This window comes from Rhynchophorus ferrugineus, unplaced genomic scaffold, assembly GCF_030347505.1.
Source record: "Rhynchophorus ferrugineus isolate W39M unplaced genomic scaffold, kcgeb_rfMv2 rfM2, whole genome shotgun sequence".
Taxonomy (NCBI): domain Eukaryota; kingdom Metazoa; phylum Arthropoda; class Insecta; order Coleoptera; family Curculionidae; genus Rhynchophorus; species Rhynchophorus ferrugineus.
In genome coordinates this window covers 51,967,604-51,986,854 of record NW_027472581.1, presented here as the reverse complement: position 1 = coordinate 51,986,854, position 19,251 = coordinate 51,967,604, and the positions used below count along the sequence as shown (strand labels likewise).

Genomic DNA, 19,251 nt, shown 5'->3' with positions numbered 1-19,251 from the left:
ACCAAGAAAATCACGACGAAATTCAAAAAGAGTTCAATATCAAAAAAAGCTCCCGGGTATCACTTATAAGTCGTATGGCGCCGAAACTACTGCCAAGAAAATACAAAAAAATCTTCAAACTAATTATGGAAGAAAAGCAACTCATATCGACTAACCAGTTTATATTCCCCATTCCACAATAGTAAAACACATTTTTTTGGAAAAATTAGTGTGATACACTCATTATAGCGACCTTCCAACTTTTCGATACAATTTTTGTAGTACGATTTGTCCTTTACTTCAAAATAGGCCTCAGTTTCGTCGATCACCTTTTCATTGGACGAAAATGTCTTCCCAGTGAGCATTATTTTGAGATCTGAGAACAAAAAATAGTCGCTGGGAAACAGATCTGGAGAATACGGTAGATGAGGAAGCAATTTGAAGCCCAATCCATGGATTTTTGACAAGGTACATTGTCTTGGTGAAACAGCACTGTCTTTTTCTTCAAATGCGGCCATTGTTCGGCGATTTCGTCCTTCAAACGATCCAATAACTCTATGAAATAGTCGCTGTTAATGGTCCTTCCTTTTTCAAGGTAGTCAATGAAAATTATTCCATGCGCATCACAAAATACAGACGCCATAACCTTGCCAGCCGATTGTTGCGTTTTCGCCCGCTTTGGAGCGGGCTCATCGTGTGCAGTCCACTTGGACGACTGTCGATATGATTTCGGAGTGAAATGATGGAGCCATATTTCATCCATTTTCACATATAGACGCAAAAATTCAGGTTTATTAAGCTTGATCATCCTCAAACACTGCTCCGAATCATCAACCCGTCGTTGCTTTTGGTCAAAAGTGAAGTCGCGAGGCCCCCATTTTGCACAGAGCGTTCTCATACCCAAATAATCGTGAATGATTGATATCTTTAGAGTGTCTGCTATTTCATTCAGTTTCAATTTTCAGTCATTCAAAATCATTTTGTGGATTTTTTTAGTGTTTTCGTTGGCAACAACCTCTTTTGGGCTTCCACTGTGTTCACCGTCTTCGGTGCTCATTTCACCACGTCTAAACTTAGCATACCAATCCTTGATGGTTGATTTTCCTAGGGCAGTATCCGGAAACTCGGCATCAAGCCAAGTTTTTGCCTCTCCTGTATTTTTTCCCTTCAAAAAGCATTATTTTATCAATACACGAAATTCCTTTTAATCAATTTTTTTCACAATAACAAACGTTGCTTCACTCAAAATGCTATAATTCACAAATTAATGATCCAACAGCTATCAAATTTATACACACATCTTTTGAGGGTTAGGGCTAAATAAAAAACATATGGTTTTTAATTCTAGTAGTGCCATCTATGTGTCAGGCCGGGGACTTTTCAATTGACCTGTTAAGATACGATGATGAATACTTAAATTTTAAACCCATCTATGCGGGTGTACGACAAGATAGTGTCCTTGATCAATATTGTATTTACTCTATATTAATGATATACTTAAATGTGAAGGTGTAATAGTAGCTACATTTGCTCATGATTCAGCACTACTTGTTTGTGAAAAAAAATTGTGATGACACTGGTCGCCAAATTCAAGTAGAAAATGCATGTTAAAAAGAAACGAATAAAACTTTGTATGGAACTCAAAAAAATGTGGTGGCTGCTTGGACAACATTCCGAATTAATACTCCACAATAAACTGCTTTAATACAAGGAAATCTTGAAGCCAGCATCGACCTACTGGGTGCAATTATGGTATTAGAAACTAAAACAACCACAAAAATCCAAAGGTACAAACAGTCAGCGGGAAAATCAAAATGTTTGCCAGAAATATCAAGAAAACCATAATCGCCAAAATGTCATAACCTCACGACAGCAATGGATTTACCCAAAGATTGAAGACGCATAATCTAATCCTTTAAACTAATATAATTATGTATAGCAACTGTGCCCTATTTCAAAACTGGATTTTAAAAATAACATTAGTAGATTATTAGGAAAAATTCATAGATAGTTGTATTTAATAACTAGTTATACGTGTGCGATAAGCTTTTAACTAAAAAAAATCATGTATAGTTATTAAATTAATTAAATTTTACTTGTGATTTATATTGTTACATATTTTTATATAAAAGTTCATTTTAACGGTTAATAAACAACATAACTCTGGTATAAGAGAAACAACATTATAGAAGTCTAAGTTTAAAACATTCATAGATTTAAATTAATACCAGTCTTAATCCAAGTTTTACCATTAAAATTCCTATCATTTCTGATGGCGAATAATCGTAACCACTTTAGAAGTTAGGGTTTTGCTTTTTTTTTCGATGCCTAGGTTCATGATTGTGATCGCCCTTTACCTCCACTGTGTTACCGGTAGTAGAAATTCGACATTTACACTTGGTTTGGTAATACAAGGCACACGCCCAACTTGTTCTTCTGTTGGTACGTCTTTCGATATTGAAATCATGTTGATCGACGATTAGCTTAGGATACTTAGTCTAAAAATCAAAATAAACCAGATCTAAAACAAAAATAATGAAGTAGCCAGGCATAGATTGTATTTATATAACTTCCTCACTTAATAATCTGTAATTATTGTTCATTGAATTTTAAATTATACTGCCATGCTTTTTAAACCATTTTGTAGCCTTTAATTTGGGAAGCGAACCGCCAAAACAAACATGAAATGCTTCCATTCCGATAACTGTAACTGATGTAGATACACATGTATATATAGGATATCAATTGTAGTGATGTAACCCTAGATCCTATTCCTTCTCAGTTTTCCTTCCAAAGATAATACATAATTTAATTTAATTTTCATTTAGATTTCATTTCATGGTATAAAAAGAAGATTTAGTAAGAATTTCTCTCTATTGTACTTTACTCAAACAAAATCATTTAGTTGGTTGCTTGTTGAAATACTGAAGATTCTTTGTTGAGATTGGATTTCATATTATAATTCATTGAAGAAATATTTTTTTAAAAATGTAAATGATAAAAAGTGGATTACTTATATGATATAGAATATATAACAAATCAAAGTCATAACAATTATAAATTCAAAGAATATTAATGTTACCATTAAAAACTAGACTTTATAAGCCTAAGACTATATAAAACATAATTATTATAAGGATAAGTACTAGATAATAATTTAAAATAAGGTACTATTAAAGTAAGGTTTTATAGTAATAATGGAAACGGCCTTAATAATAACAAAAACAGATTGAGAACTTTGTCAGGAGAAGATTTTTCTACACTCAAAAATATAATAAAACAAATATTAAGATTACATCTAAACAATCAAAAATAAGAGCTGAGAGCACATAATATAAAACAATAAAATGAAAGAATATGGAACAAATAATACAGAGACAAGAGTAAGAGAATATAAGAATTATACAGAGAAACATAAAAACCGGAAGAAAGAAAATAAAATAAAAACATTAAAGCAAAAATAAAAGTAAACAAATACTGGTTACAGGTTACAGAAAAATCTAGAGTACAGTAAATATTATACAAGACGAAGTCAATGCTAGCTGTAAAAATGTTAAAAGAAAACGACGAAAGAACAATAAGAATAAAACAAGAGAATTGATGAACGAAAACATCATATCTGAAATAAAGGATTGGAGATGTAGAAAAAAAAAACATAAAAAAGGAACTGTATTAATTGATACATTCCAAGAGATCTAAAGAACTTCAGAACAGTCACCCATGAACGGGTATGGCGTGTTAAACCAATAAATTCATTCTACTTTCGACGTAGGTTCATCATTTACAAAACACTGACGACTATATTTTCTGATGATCGAAATAAGATTCTCCACTGTAATATATTATATGTAAGATAAACTCAGAATTAAGATATCCTAATTCATCTCATTGATTTAGAAATTTCTCAAAAATAACACTGACAAAAATAAGTTCTCTCAAACGCATTATTTGTGTCAGAAACCAAGAAATTGGTTAAACCAGCGCAAAAAGTTAAGATCCGAAAGTAGCTAATAATTAGAATAAGATTATTATTATATTCATTGAGCAAGTTCTCTTTTTTATTTGTTGCAATTTTTTATATTAAAGAATTTAGATTTATTTGCAATTTTTCTGAAGAATAGTAAGGATACCAGTTTACACTGCGGCACTGTATTCTTAATATTATTTTAATGTTTAATATAATAATTTAATACCTGTGAACAGCCTTGAAAGTCTAAAGATATTATAAGCCGTACGGAATGAAGACTTAACGAAATACAAGAGCTCGTAGATCAATTATCTAAAATGTTTTGAAAAAAGATTAGTCCCACATATATCAACCGTAAACAACCTGGCTGAATATATGGCCACGAACTTTTTGAGAAAAAAATATGATATGCATTGAATATAATCCTAAACGAATTAAATAATGTCTGGAGAGACATTGTGATTATTTTTTTTGAAAGCCTAGAAAGTAGTTTGACAGTAGAAGCTGAATATGTTACCAAAAAGGCGATTTACTGCGCAATGAATCAAGCATGTATAATTATCTTACTACATAATTAAATTCCTCTTTATGATATATAAAAAGAATATAACGGAAAATAATTATCTTGCATAGTTTTTGGGACAATAAGTTGTAAAATTTAATTAAAAATACTAGCAAGATTTCGAGATCTTCTCAATATTGTCTTAATGACGTATTAAATGAAAAACTTAATGAAAAAAACCTACCAGGTGTTTAGATCTAAAAAGAATACATTTTTACTATTAAGACTATCTATTATTAAGAATGAACTGTGATTGAAATGAAGATCTCCAATATGATCGGTCCACCCCGATTAACTAAATGTATAAAATATAAAAAGTGGTGTGCTATAAACAATCTAACTGTAGAATAGCTAATGAAGATTCAGTTATTATCTATTCATAGTATTTAACTATTCATTTTTATTAGCAATATTGTTATAGCAAGAGGGGTGAATAAAAAAATAACTGTTAACTGTATTTATACTATCGCTAAACTATAGAGACAGAAAAGGCTATTGATAGGGTTTTGTTTCAACCATTCTCGTAATATACCAAAACTAAACATGATTTGCAACGTACATATAAAGCCGATCTCTTATCATGGTGCCGTAATGCAAAATTAAGTCTTCACAAAAGGGGATAGGTGTGCTATAAACAATCTAACTGTAGAATAGCTAATGAAGATTCAGTTATTATCTATTCATAGTATTTAACTATTTATTTTTATTAGCAATATTGTTATAGCAAGAGGGGTGAATAAAAAAATAACTGTTACCTGTATTTATACTATCGATAAACTATAGAGACAGAAACGGCTATTGATAGGGTTATGTTTCAGCCATTCTCGTAATATACCAAAACTAAACATGATTTGCAACGTACATGTAAAGCCGATCTCTTATCATGGTGCCGTAATGCAAAATTAAGTCATTTCATGCATCTAGGTAAACTCTAAACGAGGAAAAGGAACGTAGGAACTATATCTGAGGTAACAGGTATTTTGTGATTTCTGTAATCGGCAATTAAAAGTATCTAAGAGTAATCTTTTACCCAAAGAGTTTCATAACTGGGCAGCGTTTTTAGTGTAATAAGCCTAGATAGTAATTTTAAATATAAAAAATAATGAAATAATTAAAACCCACAACACAGATCCAAGAATATAAACCAGCTTAAGTAAGATCTTCTGATTTAGTTCACACTATCGATTATCTTATGTAAAATGGGAAATAATTAGCGTTGGGAATTCCGACTGGAAACAGTCGATAGTCGCAAAACACTTGATCTAATCAATATTCAAAAAAGTAGTCGAAATGCACGCTACGACTGTTTTTTTTTCAGCTGCGATAACGTGAATGTATGCATTCCTTTTTTTTAAGAAAAGTACAGAAATATTGCTTCGATCTCTATGCCGTAGAGAGCTATCTAGACATTAGACTTTAGAGAGATTTATCTTAGTATTTGGAAATAACAATGACATAATATCACTGGTTTACTTATATTCCATTCGATTTTTTTAAGTGTCAGTGAGACGGATATACACATATTCCTTCTACTACTAATTGTAAGAAACAAAAAAAAATACATAATGGCTACATTATATTATGTTCCAAAGATCAGTTTCACGTTAAATGATGTACAATTCTTTTTAATATACTATATATTTAACTTGATTGTAAAGAGGAACGAAAAATGCATCCTTTTGAAAAATTATTAGTAATCGAAACTCCCATGAAAAAAGTTTTAACAATCAAACAGCCTTGAATAAACATCGAGAGACTAAGAAAACTGAAAAAAGAAAATAAAAAAAGACCTAATAGTTGCCAAGATAAGATAAGTGCAGTAAAAAGTATTTTATTTTTTGCAGTCATATTATAAACAAAACATAAAACTATATATTTATAGATAAGCACAAATTCGAAACATCTCTTTCAAAGTTAAGGTTAGAACGGCAAAGTCAGAACATTAAAAACTAGTGAATATAAAAAATACGAACGACTGTTTCAGTCGACTGGCCGCGAAAATCAATCAAATGAACTGGTCACGATTGAAATGACTGAAAAGTCGATAGTTACGAGTCGACTCACTAAATAGTCGATAGTTCCCAACGCTAGATTTAATAATTTAAAAATAATACTAATACAATTAACATACTGAACTTTATTATATAATTAATACATAAAAAATAACACATCTAACATTTTCTTAAAATACACTATTACATAATTTCTAAACTGCAGTCTTTTATAGTAATATATCTCCTAAAATACAGTTCAATCAAACTTTTCCAGATGTAGTTAAATCCAAGATATTCGACACAGACGAATTAACCTGATTACCAAAAGGCATATCGGACTCGCGAATAACCGTGACTATCTCTGGTCGAGTATTGTTCATTGGAGTAAGATCAGACCTATGATCATGATTATGCCGGCCTAGCAGCCGCACCGTTTTCCCGCTAGTGGACAATTTAGCCCTACACTTTGTCCTGTAATAGAAGCTACATCGCCAAGTCGTTTTTCCCGCTGATCTGAAATCGATCCGGTAATCGACGCCTTCGAAAATAATTTTTGGATGTTTGTAACCGTAATTGTAAAAAATAATACCTAAAAATTTCAGGATATAGAACGGTATTCGTTTTATAACTATTAAAATATTGGGTAATACATTTGATGGAGTTTTATAGAAAAACTACGTTAGTAATACCGAAAAATTATGTTTAACTGACAACTACTTTTGAATAATACCAATTTCGTTTAGGATTACCTACCTATTACATAAAAATATATTTTTAATTCATATACTTATATTTATTGAGATCAACATTAAAACTGTATTGTTGACGATTATTAATAGTTGGCTGAGACAAAATATCAGCTACTTCGTGGACATCTATATGGTCCACATCATCGTTGCTGGGGAAAATAAATTTGCTCCCCATAGCTTTCCTCATAAATTTGGCAACATAACCGTCTTCTGTTTTAGACAATATGATAGCTACGTAATGTTTGAAACTCTTCTTTGCGGTTAACTTGACCACAACATAGTCGTTCGTTTGTGGTAACTTCTGAATATTTTTAATCTTGCTGAATGATACAAAGCCTAAAATATATTTCATGGTGATTTTAAGGTTCATTACTTCGCATTTAAATAAATACATACATTTAAACAAATAGAAACAATAACTACCGTATACATATAAGAAACATAAATCAATTCAGACCAAAAATGTCTCATAAATATTATTAAAAGCATATAATATATTATATCACAATGTAAAAGCTTTAATAACCGTAATTTTCTCTACCAACACAGTGAACGCAGTTATATATAAAAGGTTTTCCTATTATTAATCCAAATTAGGTTGGAAGAGACTAATATTTAACTACTCTATTACTTTAAATCGAAGTATTTAAAGTATTTTATAATAATTACATTTACAAGATTTTAGGAAAGCCAACGCATTGACTGTACAAACTCAATAATCGATAAAAACAAAAGGTAGGCTATCTTAAAACATATATTTTAATAAAAATAAGTAACGAAGAAAAGGTTTGAAATGAGAAAAGCATATATACGTGTTGTTATGTTTTTATTTTGTGTTCCTCTTCTGTGTAATTGTTCTGTTATGTTTTGTCGGTCGGATTGTATGTCGGTCTGCTTTGTGTAATCTCAACAGAGATGTGTTAACAACTCTTCACAATGGTCCATGACATATGTGTCCCTATTATACCTACGCCTCCAAGAAATTAATTTTGAATTACTTTATTTCTGAACAATGTCGAAATTCCAATAGAACTGCCGTTGTCTTGAATTTTGAAAATTGAACTCGTTGGTACGGTTTTTGAAATACGAGTTCTACTATTAGTTATTCAAGTATCTTTATAAACAACTGTTAAAAAACCTAATCTACATCGATGATTTTAACATTTATTCCTATAATACAAAATGTTTTAATTCCAGTATTATTGATTTATTCAGTTTATATAGACCGAAGCCCATCAATCATCATTGCGAGTTTACGCTGAGTTTTCGTATAATAAGTCTTGCAGGTCACTGTCTTCGAACTTTTTTGTTCGGCCGGTCGATCTTTATTATTTATTGATATCCAAATTGTCGCTTTTAAAACAATTAAAATATGACCGAGCAGTATATATTTTTAAGAGTATGGATGGGCTTCGGCATCAGATTTTTTAAAATCCGACAATCAAAATTAATGTCGAAAATGTAATTTTAAGGGATTCAATATTAGCGCTTGTATACACTGAATAACGCAGTATAAGGATGTTGGCAAACCAAAAAAAAATATCGATATATCGGAGGGAAAAAATATCGATATTTTACATAAAATATATCGATATTTTTAAGAAAAAAATTAAAATAGTGAAATATTGGCTTAAAAAGATTTACTAAATATTTTAAAAAGTACTAATATTTTTAATTAATTACTAATTTTAAAGGTTTATTAAAAATTATATTTAAGTTATTTTGAAAAAAATATCGAAAAATATCGGCTAAAAAAATATCGATATATCGGCCAAAAATATCGATATTTTTTTCAGAAAATATCGATATAACGTTATATGCATCATTTTATGCATCCCTAGCCCAGTAATACTAAACAGAAAACTATTTTTTTATGTAGAGATTTTTATGTATCAAAACCTTTAAAACCTTTGTTCAACATTTAATCATCAACATAATTATTTCTATTTATAAATAAATAATCGGAAGTTGCAGGTTCTTATGCTAACAAAAATTTATAAACATTCGCATATGTAGTTCCAACAGAATTATCAGAATAAATAGCCCACCCTAAGTATTAAAAATAATTAAAGCCTTATTAAAATTCAAACTAACATTCAGTCTCGTTCAATCTGCTAATACTGTCAAATAAGCAGAGCCCATATCACTGGTTGCAGTAACTTCCGAAGTATGATTGTGATAGTAGTTCCTTAACCGAACCACTTTACCATACGAAACACATCGGGCTTTGCATTTGAATTTTTCCTTGTTCTTGCAGCACCAAATATTTTTATCTTGACGCTTCCTCTCTAGCTTGTATGCATAGTTTCTGATAATCAATAGAGGGTTTTTAACAGCCTTGGTGAAGTAAACTATCTCTAAAAGATACGCATTGAAAAGAATATAAAAGACTAAAAAACAACTGTACAACATCAAAAAATCTAAATTATATAGATGCAAAATCTTGTGATGAAGAAAAACTTCAACCTGTTCTCAGCTCAACAACAGCGCCAGGTAATGCGAATTATTTTTTAAGTTATATTTCAGAAATCCATTTCTATCAATTTGGGTTTATTTGTTATTAGATTTGTAGTGTGGAGTATCAATTCAAAAATTATCAAGCTTTTTACACTATTGCCTATAAATATTTACAAACATAATTGATAAACCTGGGAATACAACTTCAGTAGCAGGACAATCCCGTGACTTTGACAACTGTAATAATACAGCAAACAATAATAAATATTATATATTGGTTTTAAAGATATTATCATACAGAACGCTTTAATAGAAAATTAAAAATGAACTAAGAAATGTTTGTTATTTGAAAATATCTAATCGATCAATAATCAATCAAATGTATGTCATTCAGTATTTTATTTATATAAAATATAATATAATATTAAGCCTACAAAATAGTTTCCTATTGTTCATCGATAGCCACTACATCTTCCCATCTTTCAGAAAATTTACGGATTCCATCTCAAAAGACCTTATCATTTGACGTATGTCCATAAGAAGTTAGTAGCTGCTCAAGCAAGTCAGGACTCATATGTGGGAACAAGAAGTGATCACAAGGAGCAAGGTCTGGAGAATACGCTAGGTGGGGTAGCACTTGTCATTTTAATATCTCCAAATATGTTTTTACAGGTTTTGCAACATGTTGCCAAGGGTAGTCATCCTGAAAAATAACATTGTTGTGCCTTTGCTCATATACTAGCCGTTTCTCGCGCAGTGCTTGGCTCAAACAATTGATTGTAGGCGATATCAATCCCCATTAATGGTTTTATTAGGTTTAAGCAGCTCCTAGTATAACATATCAAGCTAATCTCAACAAACACAAAACATTAGCTTGAAACCATGAATATTCTACATTGCCGTATATGTTGATGCACGACCAGGTGGCCCGAATTATTGTTTTCGCTTTGGATTATCGTAACGACAATTCTGCATATTCTTATTGCATTTTAGGCGGATTATCATCGAGTAATGCCTTCAAATCACTGTCTTCAAATTTTGTAGTTCAGTCAGAATAATCACTTTTAAAACGTCGAAACAAGTATTCATAGGTTGAAATCGATGATGTCCAGTTGTCTAAGGTTCACATAACATTCAATGGCCTTCCGCCGCCTAACTTTTCATATTGAAATAAAAGAGTAAAACTTCACGCATGGACAATTTACTCGAATATTTTTGTCTGGCAAGCAATCAAATCAAAATGGCATTTTTAATCAATTCACGTGGTAGTCATCTTGTATATACACTTGAATGTTTGAGATGGGTTGTCACCCAATAAGTCTTGTAATTCATTATTTTCGAACTATTTCGACTATCTCAATAAAACCTAATATTTAAACTGCTAGGTTATGTAGAGAAATATCAAAGCCATTGGATTTAACAGTACAAAATGCATGTAAGCTCCGATTAATATACTTCTCGGAATAAAATGTGTCAAACTAATTTGCATAAACGTAACTTACGTGTGTAAAGCTACGGTACAACAAAGTGGCGAACCTATCAATAAAGGCATTGTTAAAAATATTAAAACTCTGATTAAACACTTTATTAATTCATAGAGTTCTTACAAAGTAGTGACATAGCATATCAGCAAAGTTGCAGAAAATACAAAAAAATATTAATGTTAAATATAACATTTCAAGTTCTATTCGCTGAAATGTTAATATTTTCTTATTTTGTACTAAAAGAACATTATTAATATTACTAGCAAAACATAAATGAACTTATAGGATGTGCCTTTTGTTAGAATAAAGGCAACATAAATTAATAATGGTCATTAGTTAATCATTATTTGCAAACAAGAAACAGAAAAACCTAGAAATATACAAAAGGTACAAACTAAATTATTTTTAAATATAGACACTACTTTATTAATCACTGTCATATTTGGAAATATACTCCACAACTTCTCCATCATCTTTTGATGTACGTCGCATTAGCGTCTTGGCAACCTTCTTTCTGGTAAAAGTCTTCCGGGGTTCGTAGCTGATAATAACACTCTTCGGCTCCATAGCACAATCGCCCTTGAATGTTGGAGGATGATTATGGTCTCTACGCTTAATAACAACGTTATCATGAAATGTTATTATTCGTGCCTTGCATTTATATTTCTCCTTTGCCACACAGCACCAACACATGTTAGTAAATGTTGTTTGTCGTTCTACTTTGTACTCGTACTGTCCTAATACCATTATAGGACGCTTCTGGCCTTTCCTGAAGTATACAATGCCTAAAAATAAAAACCTCAGTTAGTCCAGATCAAGAATAGGTAATTTAAATATTATAAGATATTAGTGAAAAAATAGTCACTTATTAAACTTAGTTATCTACTTTTTCAACCAACGTATTTATAATGTCAATGTAAATATCAGTAACCGATTTTCGCCTATATTCAAATCCGTTCAAGACCATTTAATACATGTTAAACATAAGATATACAAGTTTTTTGAGGGTGAGCATATATTTCTACATACATTCAAATTTTTCAAAATTAAACATAATATATATATTTAGGAACATATGAAATCCACAGCTGTAGTTAAAATTGTACATTAGGAAGAACTATTTAACTATATTGATAAATTATCCTCATATAACAGGTCAATTGAAAAGTCCCCGGCCTACCATAGTAAAACACATTTTTTTGGCAAAATTATTTTTTTTATTCAACATAATTCCCTTCAAGAGCGATACAATGATAATAACGACCCTCCAAATTTTCGATACCATTTTTGTAGTCCGATTTGTCTTTTGCTTTAAAATAGGCCTCAGTTCCGTCGATCACCTTTTCATTCGACGAAAATTTCTTTTCAGCAAGTATTCTTTTAAGATCTGAGAACAGGAAATAGTCTCGGGGGACCAGATCTGGAGAATACGGTGGATTGGGCAGCAATTAGAAGCCCAACTCATGAATTTACGATGTATGACACGGTGTATTGTCTTGGTGAAGCAGCTCTTTATTTTTCTTCAAATGCGGTCGTTTTTCGGCGATTTCGTCCTTCAAACGGTCCAATAACACTATGCAATAGTTGCTGTTGATGGTCCTTCATTTTTCAAGATAATCAATGAAAATTATTCCATACGCATCCCAAAATACAGACGCCAAAACCTTGCCAGCCGACTGTTCCGTTTTCCCACGTTTTGGAGCGGGTTCATCGTGTGCGGTCCACTCGGATGACTCTCGGTTGGACTTCGGAGTGAAATGATGGAGCCATGTTTCATCCATTGTCACATATCGACGTAAAAACTCGGGTTTATTTCGCTTGATCATCTTCAAACACTGCTCCGAATCATCAACTCGTCGTTGTTCTTGGTCAAAAGTGAGCTCGCGCAGCACCCACTTTGCACAGAGCTTTCTTGATATCTTTAGAGTGTCTGCTATTTCATTTAGTTTCAATTTACGGTCACTCAAAGTCATTTTGTGATTTTTTAAAATGTTTTCGTCAGTAACAACCTCTTTTGGGAGTCCACTGCTTTCACCGTCTTCGGTGCTCATTTCACCACGTCTAAACTTAGCATACCAATCCTTGCTGGTTGATTTTCCTGGGGCAGTGTCCGGAAACTCGGCATCAAGCCAAGTTTTGCTTCAACTGTATTTTTCCCTTTAAAAAGCAATATTTTTTTCAACACGCGGAATTCCTTTTTTTATACATTTTTTCACAATAACAAAAGTTGTTTCACTCAAAATGCTATAATTCGCAAACTAAAGATCCGACAGCTGTCAAATTTATACACGCATCTTTTGAGGGTCAGGGCTAACTAAAAACATATGGATTTAATTCTAGTAGCGCCATCTATGTCAGCCCGGGGACTTTTCAGTTGAGCTGTTAGTAATTTTTAATTTAAAAAATAAACAACTATCAATAATACATAACATTAATAAATAATATAGTGCTATCAGATAGTTAATATGTATCTTATATGTGCTTCCGTTCTGTTTTTTTTTTTTTGGTATTGATCGTTGAACTTTCTGCCATCCGAAAGATGATTTCTTGTTTGATATATTATGTAACCCTACCAATGTAAGTCTACGATGGTACATCTGATTCAAATATAAACAATTATTTAAGAAATAAAATATATACACTATTCAAGAAGCCATGACTTAGTGCTTCTTGGAGCGTGGTATCTAAGGTTAACAACCCGAGGATACAACATATTAAGATCTCCTTCAAAGGTAGGGGCGTGATTGTGCTTGAAATTGGTAACGTATACCGTGGATCCGGCTGACACAAGCCGAGATTTGCACTTAATTTTCTGTTTCATCTTACAGCTCCATCGAGATCTGTCAGGAGCTTTGCTCTCCACACGATATTCAAAATTCTTAAATATTAACATCGGAAGTTTATAAGACTTGCTGAAGTACACAGTTCCTAAAATAACAATTTTATTTTATATTGTTAATTACATAATTTTATTACGACACATTTTATAATGACATATTTTCACTCAAATTGGAATACATAGTAGATACTGAGGTGTACTATAAAATAACCATAATGATGCTGCAGGAGATGAACTAAACTTAAACAATAACAAATGTTTTTCTCTTTTCTTCAACTGAAATCAAAGTCTTTTTGTAGAATAACGCATTCTCATGTATATCGTATACCATTAAAAAAAAGTATTTCTTAGACATCACAATTTGAAATGAACACGTCTGTAACATGTAACCGTTAAAATACTTGCATTATTCAGTAAATTTAAACTGCATCAATAAAAAAAGATTTTGCTTCCTTGTGCTGTACTTCTTGTTAGACGAATTAAACTCAAAATATAAGGAGTAAGAAGATATCAGATGAGATTCTACCGAAACGTCGTCAAGACATCAAAGGTTCTCTGAAAAGTCAAATGCGAATATATATAAAAAGTATTAGCATCACTATAAGTGTTTTCTTTCAAGAGTAAACTTCAAAAAGTTCTAAAGTACCATCTCCACTCAAATGAATCTAATAATAATTAAATTAAAACAGTAGATTGTTTGAAAAATTTTAAATTGTTTAAAAAATAAATTGATTGCCAATGTAACATTATAATGACAATATAAAAAGGATTAAATTTTTTAAATAATAGTTACAATAATACTTACTCGTACTTTAAAAAAGTTAAAAGTTATAAGAGCTTATTGGAACTAAAATTTGTATATTCAAGGTGACATAATATATTTCAGATAACATATACATGATTTGTAAACACATATTTTACATAATACTATATACAAATAAATCAAGCTACAATTATTAAGAATAGAAAGACTTTTACAATGGCAGACCTAATCGTTCTTTCCTTCCATAGTATAAATCCTACTGCTAATTCATTATCTAATAATAATTCAATATTTTATTTTTTTATACAATTTTATTGGCAACAGACACTTATTCTGTTGTATTTGTGCTTCTCTCTATGTGTTCGAAAAATTCAAACGCACTCCCCTCCATTTCACTGACTAACAGGAATAACTAGACATAAACGAACTCATATAAATGAAAGGAAAGGAATTATAAAAAAAGGTCTTGCTTAACAATCTCCCATTTGTCTTGCATATTTCTATTCTCAATATTATAGATAGATCCCAGTGTTTACAACAAATTCGGGCAAACTATAAAACATTTCTACAAAAATATGTTATTAGATCCAGGAATTAATTTTTTATAATAGACAACACTTGAAAGAATTATATTAACTTTATATTCAAATGTTTTTTTCGTTTCCTACAACTTTTTGCCATCTCTCTCACAATATGCGATACCTTGAATAGATAAGGTAATAGAGGATTTAAGACCATATCTATTGGTCAAGCTATGCTACATTAGTTACAAACAATAATCATCACTGTGTTATGGCGAGTATGATGAATTTATAGAGTGACCATATACCATAGATATTTCCGTTACTATCTTCAAACTGATCTTAGCTGTCGATGCATAAGCTGCTTAGAAACTCCCTTGGATCCACTAATGCACTTATATTGATAACCATTAATTCCTGGTCCTAATATATTAAAGAAACTAAAAATCATAAATGTCGAAATCGATTCACCATTTAACATTTCGTCGTGTGGTAAACACCACCTTCACGTCCTGTGAATGGAGCTTTTCACTAGTTCCCACAAAAGTTTCAGTATGATTATGTTCAAAGTTGCTGATATATATAGTGGAACCCGTTGTGACCAATCGTGATTTACATCTAATTTTTTCCTTCATCTTACAAGACCATCGTGTCTTTGTTGGTGTAGTTCTCTCAATACGATATTCAAAGTTCCTGAGCATCAGTACCGGATGTTTGGAAGCTTTGCTGAAGTATACTATTTCTAAAATACGATTCATTTTGTTATGCGTTGAGTATGATATGCGTATATTCATGATAGTATGCATGTACTATTATGAATAAATGTAATATTCAACCAAGTTTGCATGAACGCTAGAGCTGCGTCAATTATACGAGTACACTACAACAAAGATAATAACACCAATGATTATTATGAAAAGTCGATCAAAGTATATTTTACAGATAAGAGGAAAATCTTAAAGAGCGAGAATTTTCAACATTGTTTACGAGGTAATATGCTAATTTTGAAATCAGAATCACCTAAATTTCAGCTTTTATAAATAACAGAAGTCAAGTGTTCACAGGATCTCCGACTAAAATATATCAATATTGTTAGATTTAAATCAAGATATGACGGCAGGGTCACTAGAACTAATAGTGCGATCTGATATTATCCCCATGATGGGGACAAGGACAACTGTTTGTACTATCTCATCCTTGACCTTATAAGGGAGATTGGACTATATATGGGGAATACATTTCGAAAGTGGTTTTCTGGCTATCGTCATCTGTGAAGGATAAAAATCACATATTAATACATTATACTGTACATGTACATGTAATTGATACCTAGTAAATTGACTGCAATGCGTATGCCGTCCGGATTTACTAACGTCGAAATTTACATACCTACCTAACAATATAGTTTTTATTTCTCAAATATCCAAACAGTAAGAATTTCACAAATATTTAACCGGTATTTCCACATCTATCCTGGAATGCGTATACCGATAATATAATTTAAAAATACATAAAAAAAAGTTTTACTACTTCTCAGGCGATAAATTCAGGCGAATAATGGTTTCATATTAAAGAATTAATTTTTTAGTACTTTTATTACGTTTAAGTACCTTTTATAAATAACAACAAATTTCACTGAAACGAAACAATCAAAGACTAGAACATAAACTTTCAAATATAAACTGTTACGATTCTGGAACCACCAAATCTTATGAACTTTTCAATAATTGTGTGTTTAGAATTCAAAAACTAATAACACTCCCATTTCTCAATGTATTTGGTTGGTTCTGACATACTCTGGATCTGACATATTCATGGAACACTTGCAGTTTTCTCTTTAACTTAGAACCGAAAAAAACGGAACGTTCCATAGACTGGTAGGGACTAAAAATTTAGTTATTATTTTTGTGAATGTTGTCCATTTTTGAAACTGAATATTCTGGAAAATGTTTAGCCAGATTATTACACAATTACTTCATCTTAATAAGCTCTTGTGACTCTTATATTAGCTTATGTTTTCGCTTTTGTTTTCATTAAAAAAAATATTTATGGAGAAAAATTTAATGCCATATCATTCAAAATATCTTCCAAAATTGTCTACAGAATGCTGCTATCTTTCTTGCAATGCGATATAGTTTCGAAAGACAGATATTCGTTTGGGAGACACATGTTACATCAATCTGAACTACTTTTGTATATTTCTCGTCACACGGAAACGTTTGAAAACAACTAAATCATGGTAAATTGTCTGAAACTGTAGGTTTTCATCCAATAAGTGTTTATAGTCTTCGAACTGATTTTGTCCTACAGTTGTTTATCGCTGAAATAAAAATCCCAACTTTTCAATAATTAAAACCTAGACCGACATTGGAATATGATAAAACAAAATTACTCTACATTTCTAAAAGTGTTTGATAGGTTTTAGCAGCAGATTTATACAAATCAAATAACGAAAACAATAAATGGTAAAAGTGCAATTTTAATTTATGAATAATTCAATAATACTAAATAACAAACTGTTATTTTATGTAGACCATCAAATCTAGTAGTTGTAGTCTATCAGTTGTACCATTGGTACTGCATTTGTACTAATATATATCATTGATCAAGTACATGCAAGCAGCCACGACAATTTATCTTTCAATGCTCTATTCAAACATAACTTATGTGGTAGTTTCGTTCATTTTAGACTTTCTAACTTTTTCACTTGTCCAGAAAGTTCTTTATCAACTGTATCCCAATAACCACTTCGAAACTTCAAACAACGCTAAATAATTTTCATCAGTACCTTCCGTTGATTTTAACAAACAAGTATAGATATTTCGTTGGTTCACAATTCGCCTTTCGGGTAGAACACAATGTTAGAACGTCGATTCTTTCAAGGTCAACGCAGCAAAGTTCTGATACGATACGGTATAAATTATACCTTTTGTAGACCCAAATGATCGGTCCAAATGAATTCATTGTCCTAATAAACACAATTGTTGGGAATAAAATATTATAAAAATAAAAGAAATATTTTGAAACCAAGTTTTAATTAAAAAAAAAATTTCAAACAAATGCCCAATAATCAAAATATAATATCAGAAAAATCATAAAATAATTAATTTACTAAACAAATTGAAATTGATCGTTAAATAAAAAAATTATAACACTCATCGAAAAAGCTACTTTTACAATGTTGAGGAGATAACACGTTTAATTCTAACAACTTAATACATCATGGTTTTTTTTAAATGTATGTAAAAAAATCAACAAAACATTTTGATTACACTACTGTGGCATACGTTTTTTGATTATTCGGTTCTCATTTTGATATCTCTGGATGGCCTTTCTCGGAGCAGAATGCTTATGTAATCCCAATCTCATAGTTACCTTGCCACAGTAGGTTTGGCAAGAAGCCGGACAACCAACCTTATAACAGCTCCAAATCTTCGTTTTATTCTCAATACCCTTCAATTTATATATCTGATTGTACAAAAGTAAGTAATCTGATTTTTTCTCATTTCGGATAAAGGTGAATAATTGGCCTACAAATTTAACAAAGTCAGTGATGAAGCATGCCCCGAAATTTAATTTAAACACAAATAAATCGAAGAAAATAAACAAAAATAAACGATTTTAAGTGAGAAAAAAAATTTAATTTACACTACTCAATTAATAAAATGTATTACTTAATACAATTTAAGACAATTAAGAGACCGAAAAGCGTTCGAGCGAGCGTCCTGAAGACGTTCATATTAATAAGAAAATAAATGAACTAAAATAACATAGATTTTAAAATTTTCTTTTTAGTTATTATGCTCGTATAAAATAACAAAGCTCAAAACAAATATTAAATTTACACATGGGCCACAAAGCTCTAGAAGACAATATAAGTCTAATAATGATAATAATCATTACAATTCAATTTGGTATGAATATGAACATTGCATT

General features: G+C 30.9%; 1 protein-coding gene and 1 long non-coding RNA gene across 47 annotated transcripts in view; both read right to left on the bottom strand.

Annotated features, from left to right (window-relative positions):
* Nucleotides 1–19,251, bottom strand: part of LOC143191191 (uncharacterized) — a 253,012-nt gene that overhangs the window by 211,825 nt on the left and 21,936 nt on the right. The window contains exon 4 of one of the 46 annotated variants that reach the window (XM_076396020.1): nucleotides 6,631–7,091. The exons of 42 other annotated variants lie outside the window; for them this stretch is intronic. In XM_076396020.1, the coding sequence (XP_076252135.1) occupies nucleotides 6,763–7,091 (329 nt within the window). In that variant the 3' untranslated portion in view covers nucleotides 6,631–6,762. Of the gene's footprint in view, nucleotides 1–6,630; nucleotides 7,092–7,273; nucleotides 7,588–11,277; nucleotides 11,978–18,474; nucleotides 18,846–19,251 lie in introns of those variants that run through there. 3 more of the 46 variants (XM_076396021.1, XM_076396016.1, XM_076396048.1) reach the window with 3 other exon arrangements.
* On the bottom strand, nucleotides 14,893–15,132 carry LOC143191200 (uncharacterized). Its single transcript, XR_013004437.1, has 2 exons — nucleotides 15,055–15,132; nucleotides 14,893–15,019 (listed from the first exon to the last, which is right to left on the bottom strand). It is a non-coding gene; the product is annotated as an uncharacterized LOC143191200 (long non-coding RNA).